This window comes from Falco punctatus, assembly GCF_963210335.1.
Source record: "Falco punctatus genome assembly, chromosome: Z".
NCBI lineage: Eukaryota > Metazoa > Chordata > Aves > Falconiformes > Falconidae > Falco > Falco punctatus.
The window spans coordinates 37,238,994-37,252,613 of record NC_137586.1 but is presented as its reverse complement, the minus strand read 5'-3'; the positions used below and the strand labels follow the sequence as shown (position 1 = coordinate 37,252,613).

Sequence of the window (13,620 nt, the reverse complement as noted above, 5' to 3'; positions counted from 1 at the left end):
CTAACCCCGGACAGAGGGGACACGCCCCCAGCACCCTCCCGCCCCCTCGCCCGGCCGCGCAGCGAACAGCCGGCGGGAGCGCGGTGACCCCGCGGCGCCCTGCGCGGGGCCGCGCCGCTGCCTGCCCCGCCTGCGAGGGGCGGGACGGGGCGGGTGCCACCGCCCACGGCAGGCGGCGCGGCGTGGGGCCGTGGCGGTGGCCGCCCCTCCCGTCCCCATTCCCTTGCCCGTGCCGAGCGCTCGCGGTCCGGCGCGCAGCGCAACGCGCCTCCGGGTGAGCGTCGCCGGTTTTCGCGGGCGGGGGTTGGGAGGCGGCGGTGCGGGGTCCCCCTTCCCCGAGTGCCCGCCCCCGTGGGTGGCACCCGGCTGCGAAGGGGTGCCCCGTGCGCCGAGCCGGCCGCGGTCCCTCCGCGGCTCTCCGCGGTTGGGGATGGGGGACCCTCAGGGGCTGGACCCGCTCCCGCTGCAGAGAGGAAAAAAGTTGGTGCGGTGCGGAGGGGTGCGGAGCGGAGCGGTGCGACATTGGGCTGAGTTAGGCGAGGCGCCGCCGCACCTCCGCGGGGGGGGCGGAGAGGACGGGGTGCCGGGGGCTGCGCCGCGCCCCGCCCCGCTCCGCTCCGCCGGGGGACGGGGTCCGTGGCGGGCGGGCAGGGGAGGCGGTGCGGTGCGGCGCGGCGCGGCGCCGTGCGGCGCGGCGGGCGGGAGCGGTCTGGCCCGGCGCTGCTGCGGGAGTTTCGGGGCAGAGGGCGGCCCGGGCGCTCGTGCCGTTCCCGTGATTTGTAACGGTTTCGGGGTGACCGGCCCATCCGCCTCCAGTTCCGCACCGTGCCTTTCCGGTATCTTTCCTGCTTGATGTGTTTATGGCAGTCCGGTGAGCAGTGACTGTAAGGTAGAAAATAAAATACCTCAACTGTGGTGCTGCATCTTGCAGAGGGGGTATGTCTCTGTGACACCTTCTTAGTACAGAAGCCGTTCGCAAAAATCAGGAGAAACTGCACATGACAATAACTTTTATGTAAATAACTGCATGTAATAGTTGCAATTCTCTATTTAAGAATATAGTTATGTATACAATCAGTATTCTGCTGATAAATGGATTGTTTGGTACTCAGCTATTACTACAAACTAAGTATTTTTTGACTGTAGTAGTAAGGACTAATAATCAATTTTACTTTAAAAGTGTCCTATATTTTGTGTCGTATGACATGAAACTTATTATCCACAGTGCATATGTAACTAATTTTTATATCACTTATATTCTTCAAATTCAGTAACCAAAGCACCTGTTATTACATAGTGGGCTTTTTTCTTGTTTTAGAAGTGCTGTTGATCTAATGTGCTCAGCTCTGGCATATATGCATAGTTCTTCTCACATAGTTTAATTTCTCAATGTTTCATTTGTTTCATAACCAACTTGTGTGTAAATTTAAACTGTTTTCTTAAGGGTCTGTAAAAGGAGCACTTTTAAAAGATACGCAACACATAGGTATTCTTAGTAACTTCCTACATTTATAACTGAATACATGACATAAACTGAAACAAAGCCAGAAGCAAATTAAAATTTTGTCCTAGCTAGTCCAAGCTGATGTCCTAGGTCTAATCAGGAGCACACTGAGTTCTCTGTGTAAACTTGAGTCAATTTTGCAGAGGAGGTAAAGAAACTGTGGATGTGTTAGATCTTCATTTCGATTCTGTTCCAACAGTGTATTGTTTTACGTACATATCAATGGCTGTTGCTCTGTGCATGTGTAATGTTTCAATTAATACTGCCTCAGCTGCCTAAAGGTCTGATGAGACTCTTGTTAGCACTTTGATTGCTTTTTCATATATTATTGCCCCTGCATTTGGGATTTGAAAGTTACATGACTGTGGTGGAAGGTAATTACAGAAGGTAATAGTAACGATCTTTGGTGTATCCATTGAAATAGTAGTTTCTTCATTTTCACACAACACTTGGGGACAGTCTTTACCTTCCACTGGGACTTTATGTCAGCAACTGAGGAGAGCAGTGGGTCAGAGACATGTGAGAGGCATAAAATAATCTGAGTATTGGTAGACTATTATCTGCAGGGTTACTGCTGAAACAAACATGTCATTGCTGTGGCTGATGGGATGTGACAGGGTTTTGTGTTAGAGTTGGTAATATTCTGATTTAAATTCTAAATTTAACTTGTTCTGTAAAATGCTATTTAGAAGGTTCTAATCACAGGCTGTTTCACTAATATTAATAATACCTGTTTGTCCTTTTAAGATGAATGAAGAAAATACTTCCTATGAAGAATAAAAGTACTTGATTCTGGGAAAACTCTTAAAGCACTTCTATCTTCAAAGCTGGAGAAAAGTATGAAGGAACAATCCATCTGAGTCCCTCAGCATCTCACACAGAACACAAAATGGCTCTTCAGAAAAAAACTGTTGCTAGTGTCTTGGAAGAGTGGTGTTTGGAGGAATCACTCTTCGGTTGCAGACGGCACCAGAATGTTAGGAAAAAATTGAGACTGATACGAATTATAGGGCTTCTTGTCAGTGTAGTGGCCATTAGTACTTTCTCTCTTTCAATTAGTGCCTTTTTCAAGATGGAACCACATAGCATGGCATTGGCCAGCAGCCTAGGTAGCCAAAAGCTGGTGCATGGGCACCAAAGAACTCTGTTGGATTTCACAGAACAGAATGAAGACGGCACTCCAGACCCACATACTATGAAATACGAAGCTGAGCACAAAAATGCAACAGATGATCATGTCAAGGGAGAGTACCCAGAGGACCTTTTCTCTCTTGAGGAAAGAAGAAAGGGAGCCGTGATCCTCCATATAATTGGAATGATTTACATGTTTATAGCCTTAGCCATAGTCTGCGATGAGTTCTTTGTTCCTTCCTTGACTGTCATCACTGAAAAACTGGCCATATCTGATGATGTGGCAGGGGCAACCTTCATGGCTGCTGGTGGGTCAGCCCCAGAACTCTTCACATCTTTAATAGGAGTGTTTATATCCCACAGCAATGTTGGCATTGGTACAATAGTGGGATCTGCTGTGTTCAATATCCTGTTTGTTATTGGAATGTGTGCTTTATTTTCTAGAGAGATTTTGAACCTTACTTGGTGGCCACTTTTTCGAGATGTGTCCTTTTACATTGTTGACTTGATCTTGCTAATCATCTTTTTTCTGGATAACTTCATCGTGTGGTGGGAAAGCTTAGTACTCCTGACAGCGTATTTTTGCTATGTGACTTTCATGAAGTTCAATGTTCAAGTAGAAGAATGGGTGAAGAAATTTTTGAACAGAAACAAGGTTGAGAAGGTAACAACAGCAGACGCTGAAGGAAAGGTTGGTCAATTTTTAATTAGTGTATGTGTAATAATCTCCTTGTAAGTGCTGAGCCCTCCTATATCATAAGGATCCTAGTGTAGTACAGTAAGCAATATAAAAAAAGTTCCATGTTTTGCTAAAACGTCTTTTTGTTTAATCAGTCTGGTAGGATCGAAAATATAAAACATGAGGTAGCATTCTTGTAAATCAATAGCTTTTAACTCCAGAATGATCCTAATCACACAGGAAGCAAGGAAAAATGCCAGCAAAAAGATAGAAACCTTTACTCAGCATTTTGGCACATTAATGAGGCCTGAGATATAGCTGCTGTTTTTTCCATAAGTTTTTGGATTAAGCAGTAACAATATCTGGGGAGGATCTTGTAACAACATTTGGCTTTTTAAAGACTTTTAGTGCACTTTCTTCCTCAAAAGAGCAAACCACTCAGAACAGTATACGAAGGTATTTTTATACATGTTTTTCATCTACTGATGCTGATATACAGTATTAACTTCCAGTTGCAATTAGTGGCAGTTGCATGAGAAAAATCTGTAGAGAAACAATGACCACAATAGGAAAAAGCAGAGGTCCTCTGTTTAAGCAGGATGGTTTCCCATTCACAGTATTTGCAACTAAGCAACCCAACTTTTGGCCTAATACCTGGCCACAAGTAGAGAAGGCGAGTTTCTGCACATAGGGCTTGGTGGGTCTTCAGCAGTTACTACCAACTTTTAAACAGCTCTCTTACTAAAGCAGGCTATATTTAAGGGACTTACGAAGCTGAACCCATAAAGACTTGTGTATGTAGCAGTGTATTAATTGGATGTTTAATACTGAAATTGAAATTTCTGGCTTTATACGACAATAGGGTTACTCATCAGAAAAGTTTTTATTATCCAGTAATTATTCAGAGTACGAGGGAAGTATTCACTATTTTGTTTCTTTCATTTAATAGCCCTGTAGGAGTAGTTCAGAAGAGACACAATCCACTGTTCTAAGTGTGCAGACATATAAACAGGAGGATAGAGAGACACAGCACATGTAACTATAGAGAGGGGCTACTTGCCTGGGATTTACAGAGAACTGATGCCTAACTGAAGAGAGAGATTGATACTTTAACAGTGTGGACATGTGTTTTCAGTTTTAGAACAAATCACAAAAAAGTCCACCAAAAAAACCAGAAAATTCTCAGGTTTTTTTACTTTTCTGGCCAAGCTTAACACCTATGCACTTACTCACTCTTTTATATTTTCCTTTTTGTTCTATTCCTTGTCCAAAATCTGCATGCTCATCTTCATCTTTCTCAAAATGCATAATTGGGATTTTGGCAAGTGAATGAAGAGAAGGTCAATGCTAACAAACTATTTGCACTAGTGAATTAAGGGCTTTTTTAACTACGTTAGTTGGTCTCTAAATAAAGGAATATTTCACAGTGCATTGTAATTGACAGTTTGTGCTAAATGTGTGTAGTGATAGGAAGAGACTATGGTATATGAAACAATCATTTAATGCACCTTCATCTATTCATAAACTGGATTTGAAGATCTGAATCTATAACTGGTCTTAAACAATGGTCAATGTGAAAAGCAACTGCCTTGGGTTGTCCAGGCTGTAGGGTAAGGTAGAGTATGTGTGTATATATATATATACACACACACAACCAGGGTAAGTGCTCAATTATTTTCAACTGGATAGAAGAATAAATTATTTGTGAGTCATATTGAACATAGTAAATGTTTAAAGTACTCTAAATTGACTTGATTTTTAAAAGACACCTTTAGGAACACTCATTTATTGTTTGATGTATTAATTACTTTTCCTTCAAGTTTATTCATACTATAGATGTGCAGAATTCAGACAGGGATTTAAAATTCAGAAAACTGGCTACTTTTCCTAAAAACACAAGCTGTGTATCATATGTTGCATGAATATATTTTTCCTGAATTAACTTGAAGTTAATTAAAATTATAAAATAATGAATTTGTAAATTATTGGGGGGTAGAGGGGGATGAAAGAGATACTCTAATTTTGTTGCAGTTTAGCTAATATGTATTTTCTGCTTCCTGGAGAAAATAACTTCTGAAGGTATCAGACCATGTATTTCTTCGATAAGCCAATGCTGTGAAAAACTGTTTTTGAATAATCAGGTAACACTTTGAACTTATAATTCATAATAAATATTTTACTGTTCAGTTGAACAAGCATTTAGCAGGATGAATTAACTGATTTTCTGATAGTAGGAATGTCACAGATTATGTTCTTTGGAAAGAATCTCGCTGAAGTTGTGTTAATTTACTGACTGGTGTTAAATAATTGTTTTTGTTGCTTCTTAAATAACAAAAAACCCAACAACCAAACAGAAACCCTAAAACAAACAAACAAAAACCCAACTGCCCCTTCCCCCCCCCATGACATGTAGTCACAAGCCTGATGGAAATAGGATTTTCAGCTTGAAAGTTATTGCCTAAAGTGAAGGATGAAATGTTTTTGTAGTGTGAGATCCGGTGCCTAGTAGTGAATCCAGTGCACATGGGTGCTTATTTCCTGACCGGTGGGGATTATAACTATTGCAGAAGCGATAGTAATGGCTTTTGGTGCCTAATTTCTACAATGTTAGCTGTCAGCCTAGATTGCTTCTAGTCATCAAGATAGTGCTATGTCAATGCAAAATAAAATTGTGTCTAATCGAATTAGTATATCAAATGCAGAATTTGTGATCTCAGTTGTTGCTAATGGAAATTTTTCCCCTCTTCCCGCTCCTCCCCCACCCCCACCCCAAGGCAGAGAACTGCTAGGCAGCTCTCTGGAATTGGTGTGATAAGAGTGTCTTGAAAGACCTTTTTCAGAAGTGTGTAGAAAATTACTTTCTTCCCTCTAACTGATACTCCTTCTGCCTATCTGTTGATTCTGCTGTTGCCAAACTGGCAAGTGTTCTGCTAGAAAAACATGCCTGCTGTATTTATCTTTAAGACTTCGTGAGTAATCTGAAAGCAGCTCAACAAAGTGGAGAGGTCTAAATAAGGCATCATAAAGCTGGATAGTTGAAGGGTTAGGTGGCTTATTAGCAAACAAGTATCAAAGAGTAAAAATCTAATCAGATTCAAAACCTCTTAAGATACTAAAATGTATTTTAATGTTAATTTCACTACTTTTATTAGCAGTCATCTTGGAAGGTTGAAGGAAGTTCTGCATTCTCAAGAGGAACAGTATTTCCCATGAGAAAAAGTTATTCGATAAGAAATTATTTTTCTGCTTAGCTGTCATTCGCTCTAGTTGTATACACTGGGTTGCTAGAATGCATACATATCTCTAGATGTCTTTTGGATCTTTCTCTCTTACCCGTTTTTAAGAATGAAAGCACTTCATTGGACTAGAAAACTGAATATTCAAACTTAACTACATTTTCTGATCTTATTTTCTTTAGGGTGTCAGTTACTTGCACAAATGTGAATGCAGACAGAATTCTCGATACAAATTTCATTGTGCCCACCATTTTCCTTCATAAGCTTTCAAACAAATACAGTCTGGGTTCTTAAAGGGTACAGGCTGAGCAAATCTGATAACTTGAATTTTGGTGACAGTTTTGTGACACGAATGAGAACAGACTACAAGTTTTTTGCCTTTAGAGTTCACAGGGTGTGTTGGCAAGGTCCTGTTTCAGCTGTGGATAGTCTCATGCCCTGTCTCACCATCAAGGAAGCCTGACTGTGATCTGATACTGATAAATTCCAGACATCACTGTGACAATGATGGAAAAAGGGAGGAAAGATGAAAAAGCAAGACATCATGAAAAGACAGAATAAAAAACAGATGGCTAAGTTCTACAATGTATGGTGGCATATGCAGACCAAGATGGGTCACTGACAAGTGACACTGAGCCAGCCCTATGGGCTGTCTTGAATGGATGTTACTGTAGGTAGTGTGATCCCACCACTAGATACGTCCGAAAGTCCCTTCCAGCCTAACATTCTGTGGCATGATTGTTAGGTTTTATGTAGTTATCCTACAAAGAATAGATTTTTTTTTAGGACTGGGAAAGAAACTTTGATACTAATTCTACATCTTCCTTGGTTGAATGAAGATGTTTAAAAGCAGAAGCTTGAAGTTGAGTATAATGGGCAGGAAGAGAAAAATGCAAAAAAAACTATGTACAAAGTTCTTAGAAATAAGACTGACTTGACCTTCTGCTAAGTTTTTAGTCTTTTCTTCACAGTCTGTACTGGTGAAGGCATGTTGAATGTATTACATCATGATGAAACCTCTTGTGAAACTACATTTAAATTTTTAAGTACTTTTTTTTCTTTAATGTACCATGGAGATCATTGCAGAATCTGATCGCTCAGTAAATAACTCAAAACAGTTCTGTTTGGCAACTGGGAGAACAGAATGTGGGTGGCACAGGGGATATTGTGCAATGACATCTGTTTCAGTAACAGTACCATTTTAGATAAATAGCTTATGGTATATACAAGACAGTTACAGTTTTTCTACATTTACAGAGAACTGCTTTTGGAAAATGAGCTATTTTTACCAACAAGACATAGCTTGACATTATTTTATTGCAAATTTTGTTGTGTTAAGAAACTTGAATAGCTTGTGTGTGGTATTTTAAGCTCTATACTGATTCCAAGTGTTGCCATGTTGTATTTAATGGCAGTATTTGCATTCTAGTGGAAAGGCTGTTAACAGTATTTTTAGGAACTTCTCTTCTTGGTGGCTGTATTAAGACTGCACGCACGCACACAGTTGCTGTTATACTGTGTGATCTAACATGTGTGTGTTTAAGGAAAAACACAACCTGCATGCATACAGGAAAAATGAATCTGCAAAAGGTCTGAGTTTGTAGTTGGTGTGAACACCTGAATGATTCTTTTTCAGGGCTGCTTCATGTTGAATTCACAGACGTAGTAACTGCAACTTTATCTATAGAATACCCTTTCTCTCACTGTCAACACAAGATACTTTAAAGCAGTGTTTCATAGTGCATAGGGAGATTGGTGCCTTATTCTGCAGACTTTTCACAGCTGTGGTGTGTGTGAATGTAGAGCTGTGCATATCTGGATCTTGCATATCAACATACTCAAGATGATTGTGTTTTAAGTACGTTTGGAACATGAGCATCATCACTGTCCTTGTACCATGTTTTGTTTTGATAAAAACCTGGGTTTGTGTTACGACTCACCTGCTTTTATTATCTCAAAAACTTTCAGGTTGCTTCTGTGTTAATGTTACTCCAGTAGCGGTAACTTCTAGTTAATTCACCTTGAGTATCAAGCATTGTTGTTTCAGTTTAGGGCTATTGCTGACATACGCGAAGGCTGATACTTTGTATATGCAATTCTTAGTGCAGTGAAATGGATACTATTCTCAATTTATTTCAGTGCCTGTCAGTTATTTATTGACTACAAAGCAATGATTATGGTGATTTTCACCACTGAGTCTCTTGGTTTTGCGTGTGTGTACACAGTAATAAACCAAAAGTGACGGCATGGAAATACAGTGTAAATTAAATACTCTTAAATCATGGCTATCCACTAAGATTCATTAGGCAACCCTTGCTAATTGTGCTGGGAAGAAGGCGGCTAAAAGTGTGCTACCTTTAATTATCAGCAAAGGGACAACATATCCATCAATATGTTTAAAAATAGAAAACATATGTAATGAAAAAGAAGTCAGATGATACTTTTTAGAGGCTGCATGAAACCAGCTGTGTTGGCAAATGTTCACCATGCTGTATTTCAGAAGAACTCCAGACATGAATAAATTTGTTGTGCTAGAAGGTGTACAAAGAGAGGATTATGCAATCCCAAGGTCTGAGGACTTCATAAAAGTTTTTCATTCTGTCCTCTCAGTCTTGAGTACTTTGGTCCAGACCCTCGACAGAATGTGGGAGCTACAGGAGACTGCAGGCGGAATTTCAATCCCCAGATCAGTATACCAGACTCAAAATATCTGCCTGCTTGAGGGTACTTAAACTCTGAGGCAGCTTGACTTTTAAACAGAGATCTTCAGATGCCGTAGTTTTGCTTCCAGGCTTGCACAGAAATACCAGACCCAGGTGGAGCAGCAGGGTACTGCTTTGCATCTAACCCACGTTCCTCTACTTTTTTCCCCAAGCTAGTTCTCAAGATTTATCTCTCAGACTAATATTTAACAAAATCCAGTGGCTTTTACAAGCTCTTCAGATTCTGGTGATGAGAGTGCTCAACTTTTACACAATTATATACAGCTGTCTCACATTCAGTGCTCACTTTATGTGGACTTTTACTCATCATGTAAAAGTTTTGGGTGGTAAGGCACAACTGACTCCCCTACTTTTTCTGACATTGTTTGAAAAGGCAATAGTGAGCCTTCAACACTGTATTTTTAAAGGCAGGTGTAGGTACCTATCTTTTCTGAAGTGTGGGATGTGGGTGGTGGAAACAGCCCTAGGGCAGTAGTGCCTGTTGCAGAACTGAGGTGCCACAGTGCAGTAATGTTTTGGGCACTGCTGACTTTAGGGTGGCCTTGGCCTTTCTAAGTGGTGACACTCCCTAGGTGGCCAGCACTACACCACCAGGGTCACAAGCAAGAAAATTAGTTTTGATGAAGTGTTTCTGTCCTGTTAATGGTCTGGGGTTTTGTTGGTTATATTAGCAGGAGTCAAGTTTTCCACTGCCAACTGTAGAGGTGAGAAAGCAGCCCCTTTTGGGTCCTTTCTCTTTCTGAAATCGTTTCTCAGAATTCGGGCATTTTGCTTTTGTAACTGTAGAACAAGATTATAATAAATTTGGTTTTGTTACTGCATAATGTATAGTATGCCCATACATAAAGAAAGTCCTATAGAAAAAGTGAGGTAGAAGTGGAAAAGTGTAATGGTCAGGATGACAAAGCAACTCTGGAAGTTTTATACTTTAAAATACCTTTTTTAAAGATGAATGAGTATTAAAAGTGTTTTATACATGAAGTGTAGGACAGATGGGAAGATGTATTAGAGATGAGTATAAGTTAACAGCCGTAATACCTAGAACAATTGTTTGACATCTCTTATCTATTTAATGACCTTTTTTGCTATTTATAAAATAAACTTTAATATAAGTTTATTTTATTATTACAGAATAAGGCTTCTTAATTTCTCTCCAGTCGTCTACAATGTTTTCCCTAACCTGCAAATGACTAGTGTTGTGTTACTAATTCTGTAGAATAAAGAATGGTGCTTCCTTTACCTTAACCTGTATTAGCCATATTCCATTGTATTTCAGCCAGCTTTTATTTAAGTATCACTTTTTATTGTTTAACTTAATGGCTGCTTCCATTAATCTGTGCAGCAGTAATAGTTCTATTGGCACAAACCAGAGATTCAAATTCTTTCTTGGCACTGGCAACTTTTTTAGAACCTACAATGACAAGATAGAACGAAATCAGGTAATTGTGATGAGTTTATTAGGCACAGATCATTTGTTCTGCATCTAAGGTGAGATACAGGTGGTTTAGAAAAAAAAAGGTGACTGGTTTCGTGATTTTAATCCATAAACCCTCTTTAAGTACTTCTCTTGAAAATAACTATCTTCCTTTATCAGCACAATCCAAATGCCTTAGTAATACATAGCTGTGCATTTCGAAATTCTGGAAATTTAGGCTGTCAATAAGAACTCCTTCTTACAGAACACTCTTGTGTCCATATTGTTCTAACACAGGCACAAATGTTAACTATTATTAATTTTCATACCAAAGTACCAAGATGATAATCCAGTCTCTTGTCACACTAGGTGCTTAGATAGTTGTATGAAATCACAGTTCCTCTTCTCAGTAGCTCGTGGTGGAAAAAGATAAATGCTGTTCAAAGTACCTAGTAAAAGGAGTATGATTCATCATGTGTATAATTTTATGCACATTGATACATGCTTACCCTTCTATATAGTTAGCATACCATCAGTCTTTTCCTCATCATCCAAGCTGTCACTGAGCTGCTGATTATTTATTACAAGTAGATGTCCAGGAGGTAATTTAAATAAATAGTTTTTCTCATATGATCCAGCAATAGATATTTGTAAGTATTAGTCAATGATGCATCTAGGAGAAGGCAGCATCTTTTGTATAACAGGACCTAAGTCAAAAGAGTAGTGTTAGTGCTCTATTTTGCTTTTTGGGAAAACAGGAAGATCAGATTGTTTGGGTTTAGTTTGGGTTTGTTGTAAATTTATGCATGTGAAATTCTTGCAATTGTATTCTTAGCACAGGTCACTTGCAGGCAAACTGCAAATCCAAAGTTAGAGTAGCCTTAGGGCGTACTTTTAGCAAAGCTGTTACATCCGACAGAAAACATACTGTAGTACATTACCATGTATTTCTTTATTTTGCAGGCAGTACCTTTAAGACTGAGGAAATAGAGTTGCTATTTGCTGTCACTGGTGGTTTGTTGGCTTAAGTGTGTTCCTATCTGAAAAGAGGAAATGAAAAAAATGCAGTCTTGGAGAAACAGCCATTGCCTTGCTGGTAAAGGAATTGAGTCTCATGGCTTGGGAGGGCAATGAGAGTTCTAAGTGTTGATTTTGTACTTGTTTCTGCAGCTGGAGGGGTCAGGGCTCACGTTGCCTCCAAAGCAGCTTTATCTGGTGGTATAACTACTGCTTTACCTTAGTGGCACGCTTTGCGTAATTTTACTGTCCCTGTCAGATACAATTTCATCAAGGCAGTTGAAAGACTAGTTACTGCTCAGTTACTGTGTTTTGCACTATTACGTTGCTATTCCACTGCCTTCTGTATCATTGAAGTTGTATTCATTTACATGAACAGCCTTAAATAGTAGTGATCTTTGATGACTTCTTTCAAGGTGAGTGTGTGAGAATAGGCTTAAAGGTATGTGTGCAATGATATTAACACTACTATGAAGTGCTGCACTTGAGGGATGAATAAATTGGTGCAAAATAATTTCTTGTTTGAGAAAGAACAGATGTAGCAGGGAATTTGTACTGTGTACTACACCAACAAATTAATCATAATTTTTCCTCAGGAATTAATCCTGCTTTATCACCTCTTAACTGCTTACTGCCAGGAGTCTAGTCTAAAGTCAGTGGTAATACCAGTGACATTTATTGCATAACCAGCTAGTGTAAACTTTTCACCTTCTCACATTTCTGTAAAACAGCTCTAGCAGATACAGAGCACTAAGGAAAAGCCATGTCTGCTGTTACTGTGGCTGGTGACCTTCAGGGCTTCATTTGATTTTTGTGTTACGTAGATTTTTGCCTAAGGGAGAAGGCTGAAGTTTGCAGGGTTTGTAACACTAGAGGATGAGCACCTCTTTCGGGATTAATCAGATACTAATTTTGTTGTTCGATTTGTGGTGCAAGCTTTTATGAAATTGCTAATTAAATCCCTTTTATTGCTAACAGACACAATCGCCAAATTATCGTTCAGCTAAAATTTATGGCAATCATTTGTTTTAGTGGGGAAAAAAAACCCAGGTCTTGGAACTCCAGAAATTGCTCTGTCGAGGAGCAGTTAAAAATAGTTTTTATTGTTAAGTTATTTACATACTTCTAAAGCACTCATCTGACGTAATTTAAAAGCTTCATTGCTGTCTAGCAGCTATTTTTTGTTTCTATATTTTATTGCTATTTAAATATTCCTATTTTTCTGCTTTACTCTTAATATTTGTTGTATTTACTTACTACAGTTTGGTTTTATTTAGAATGTTTCTGGGCAGAGACATATCCTATTTGAAGGCTTTATCTTGGCTGGATTTTTAAATGCTGCTGTGGCAAATAATTATGAAATACTCTGCAGAGTGATCATTATTTCCTCTATACTGAAAACAATGAAAAACAGTCAAGTTTTCCAGTTCAGAGTGATTTTTTTGACTCTTACGTGTCTTTCAAGCAGGCACAGCAATGCTGATTTCTTCACAGAAGTCATAGACAGTACCTGAGTCTCCTCTCACTCAAAACCAGTGGCAACATTCCTCTAAAATATAGTCAGAGAATGACCATGGACTAAATTTTGGAGGAATATTGGCATTGGTTTTTCTGAGTTTCTGAGATAAAATCACTACTTGCTGCCACTCAGAATCCTACTATACACATTATAATGAAGTAATTTTGTAAACTTTTAATTGTCTTGTTCTCAGTCTGTACTGGACCCATTTACCATTTCTCTGTGTGTGTATAGACATACCTGTTTATACGCATGCATGCATGCACTCATAATGAGTCTGAAAGATGCAATGTAGTCCATATACAAGGTCAATGATATACAGTGCAGATGCATAGGATAGTAACTTGCATGCTTCCTACATCATTTCACCTGTCCTCTGCCTTGTAACCCACTTCTA

General features: G+C 39.6%; 1 protein-coding gene across 4 annotated transcripts in view; it reads left to right on the top strand.

The window, feature by feature from the left end:
• Positions 1-156: 156 nt before the first annotated feature.
• SLC24A2 (solute carrier family 24 member 2) overlaps positions 157-13,620 on the top strand; it is a 118,935-nt gene continuing 105,471 nt past the window's right edge. For all 4 annotated transcript variants that reach the window (XM_080372893.1, XM_080372891.1, XM_080372892.1 and 1 more), the window contains exons 1-2: positions 157-274; positions 2,252-3,326. In XM_080372893.1, coding sequence (XP_080229019.1) covers positions 2,394-3,326 — 933 coding nt within the window. In that variant the 5' untranslated portion in view covers positions 157-274; positions 2,252-2,393. The remainder of the gene's footprint in view (positions 275-2,251; positions 3,327-13,620) is intronic.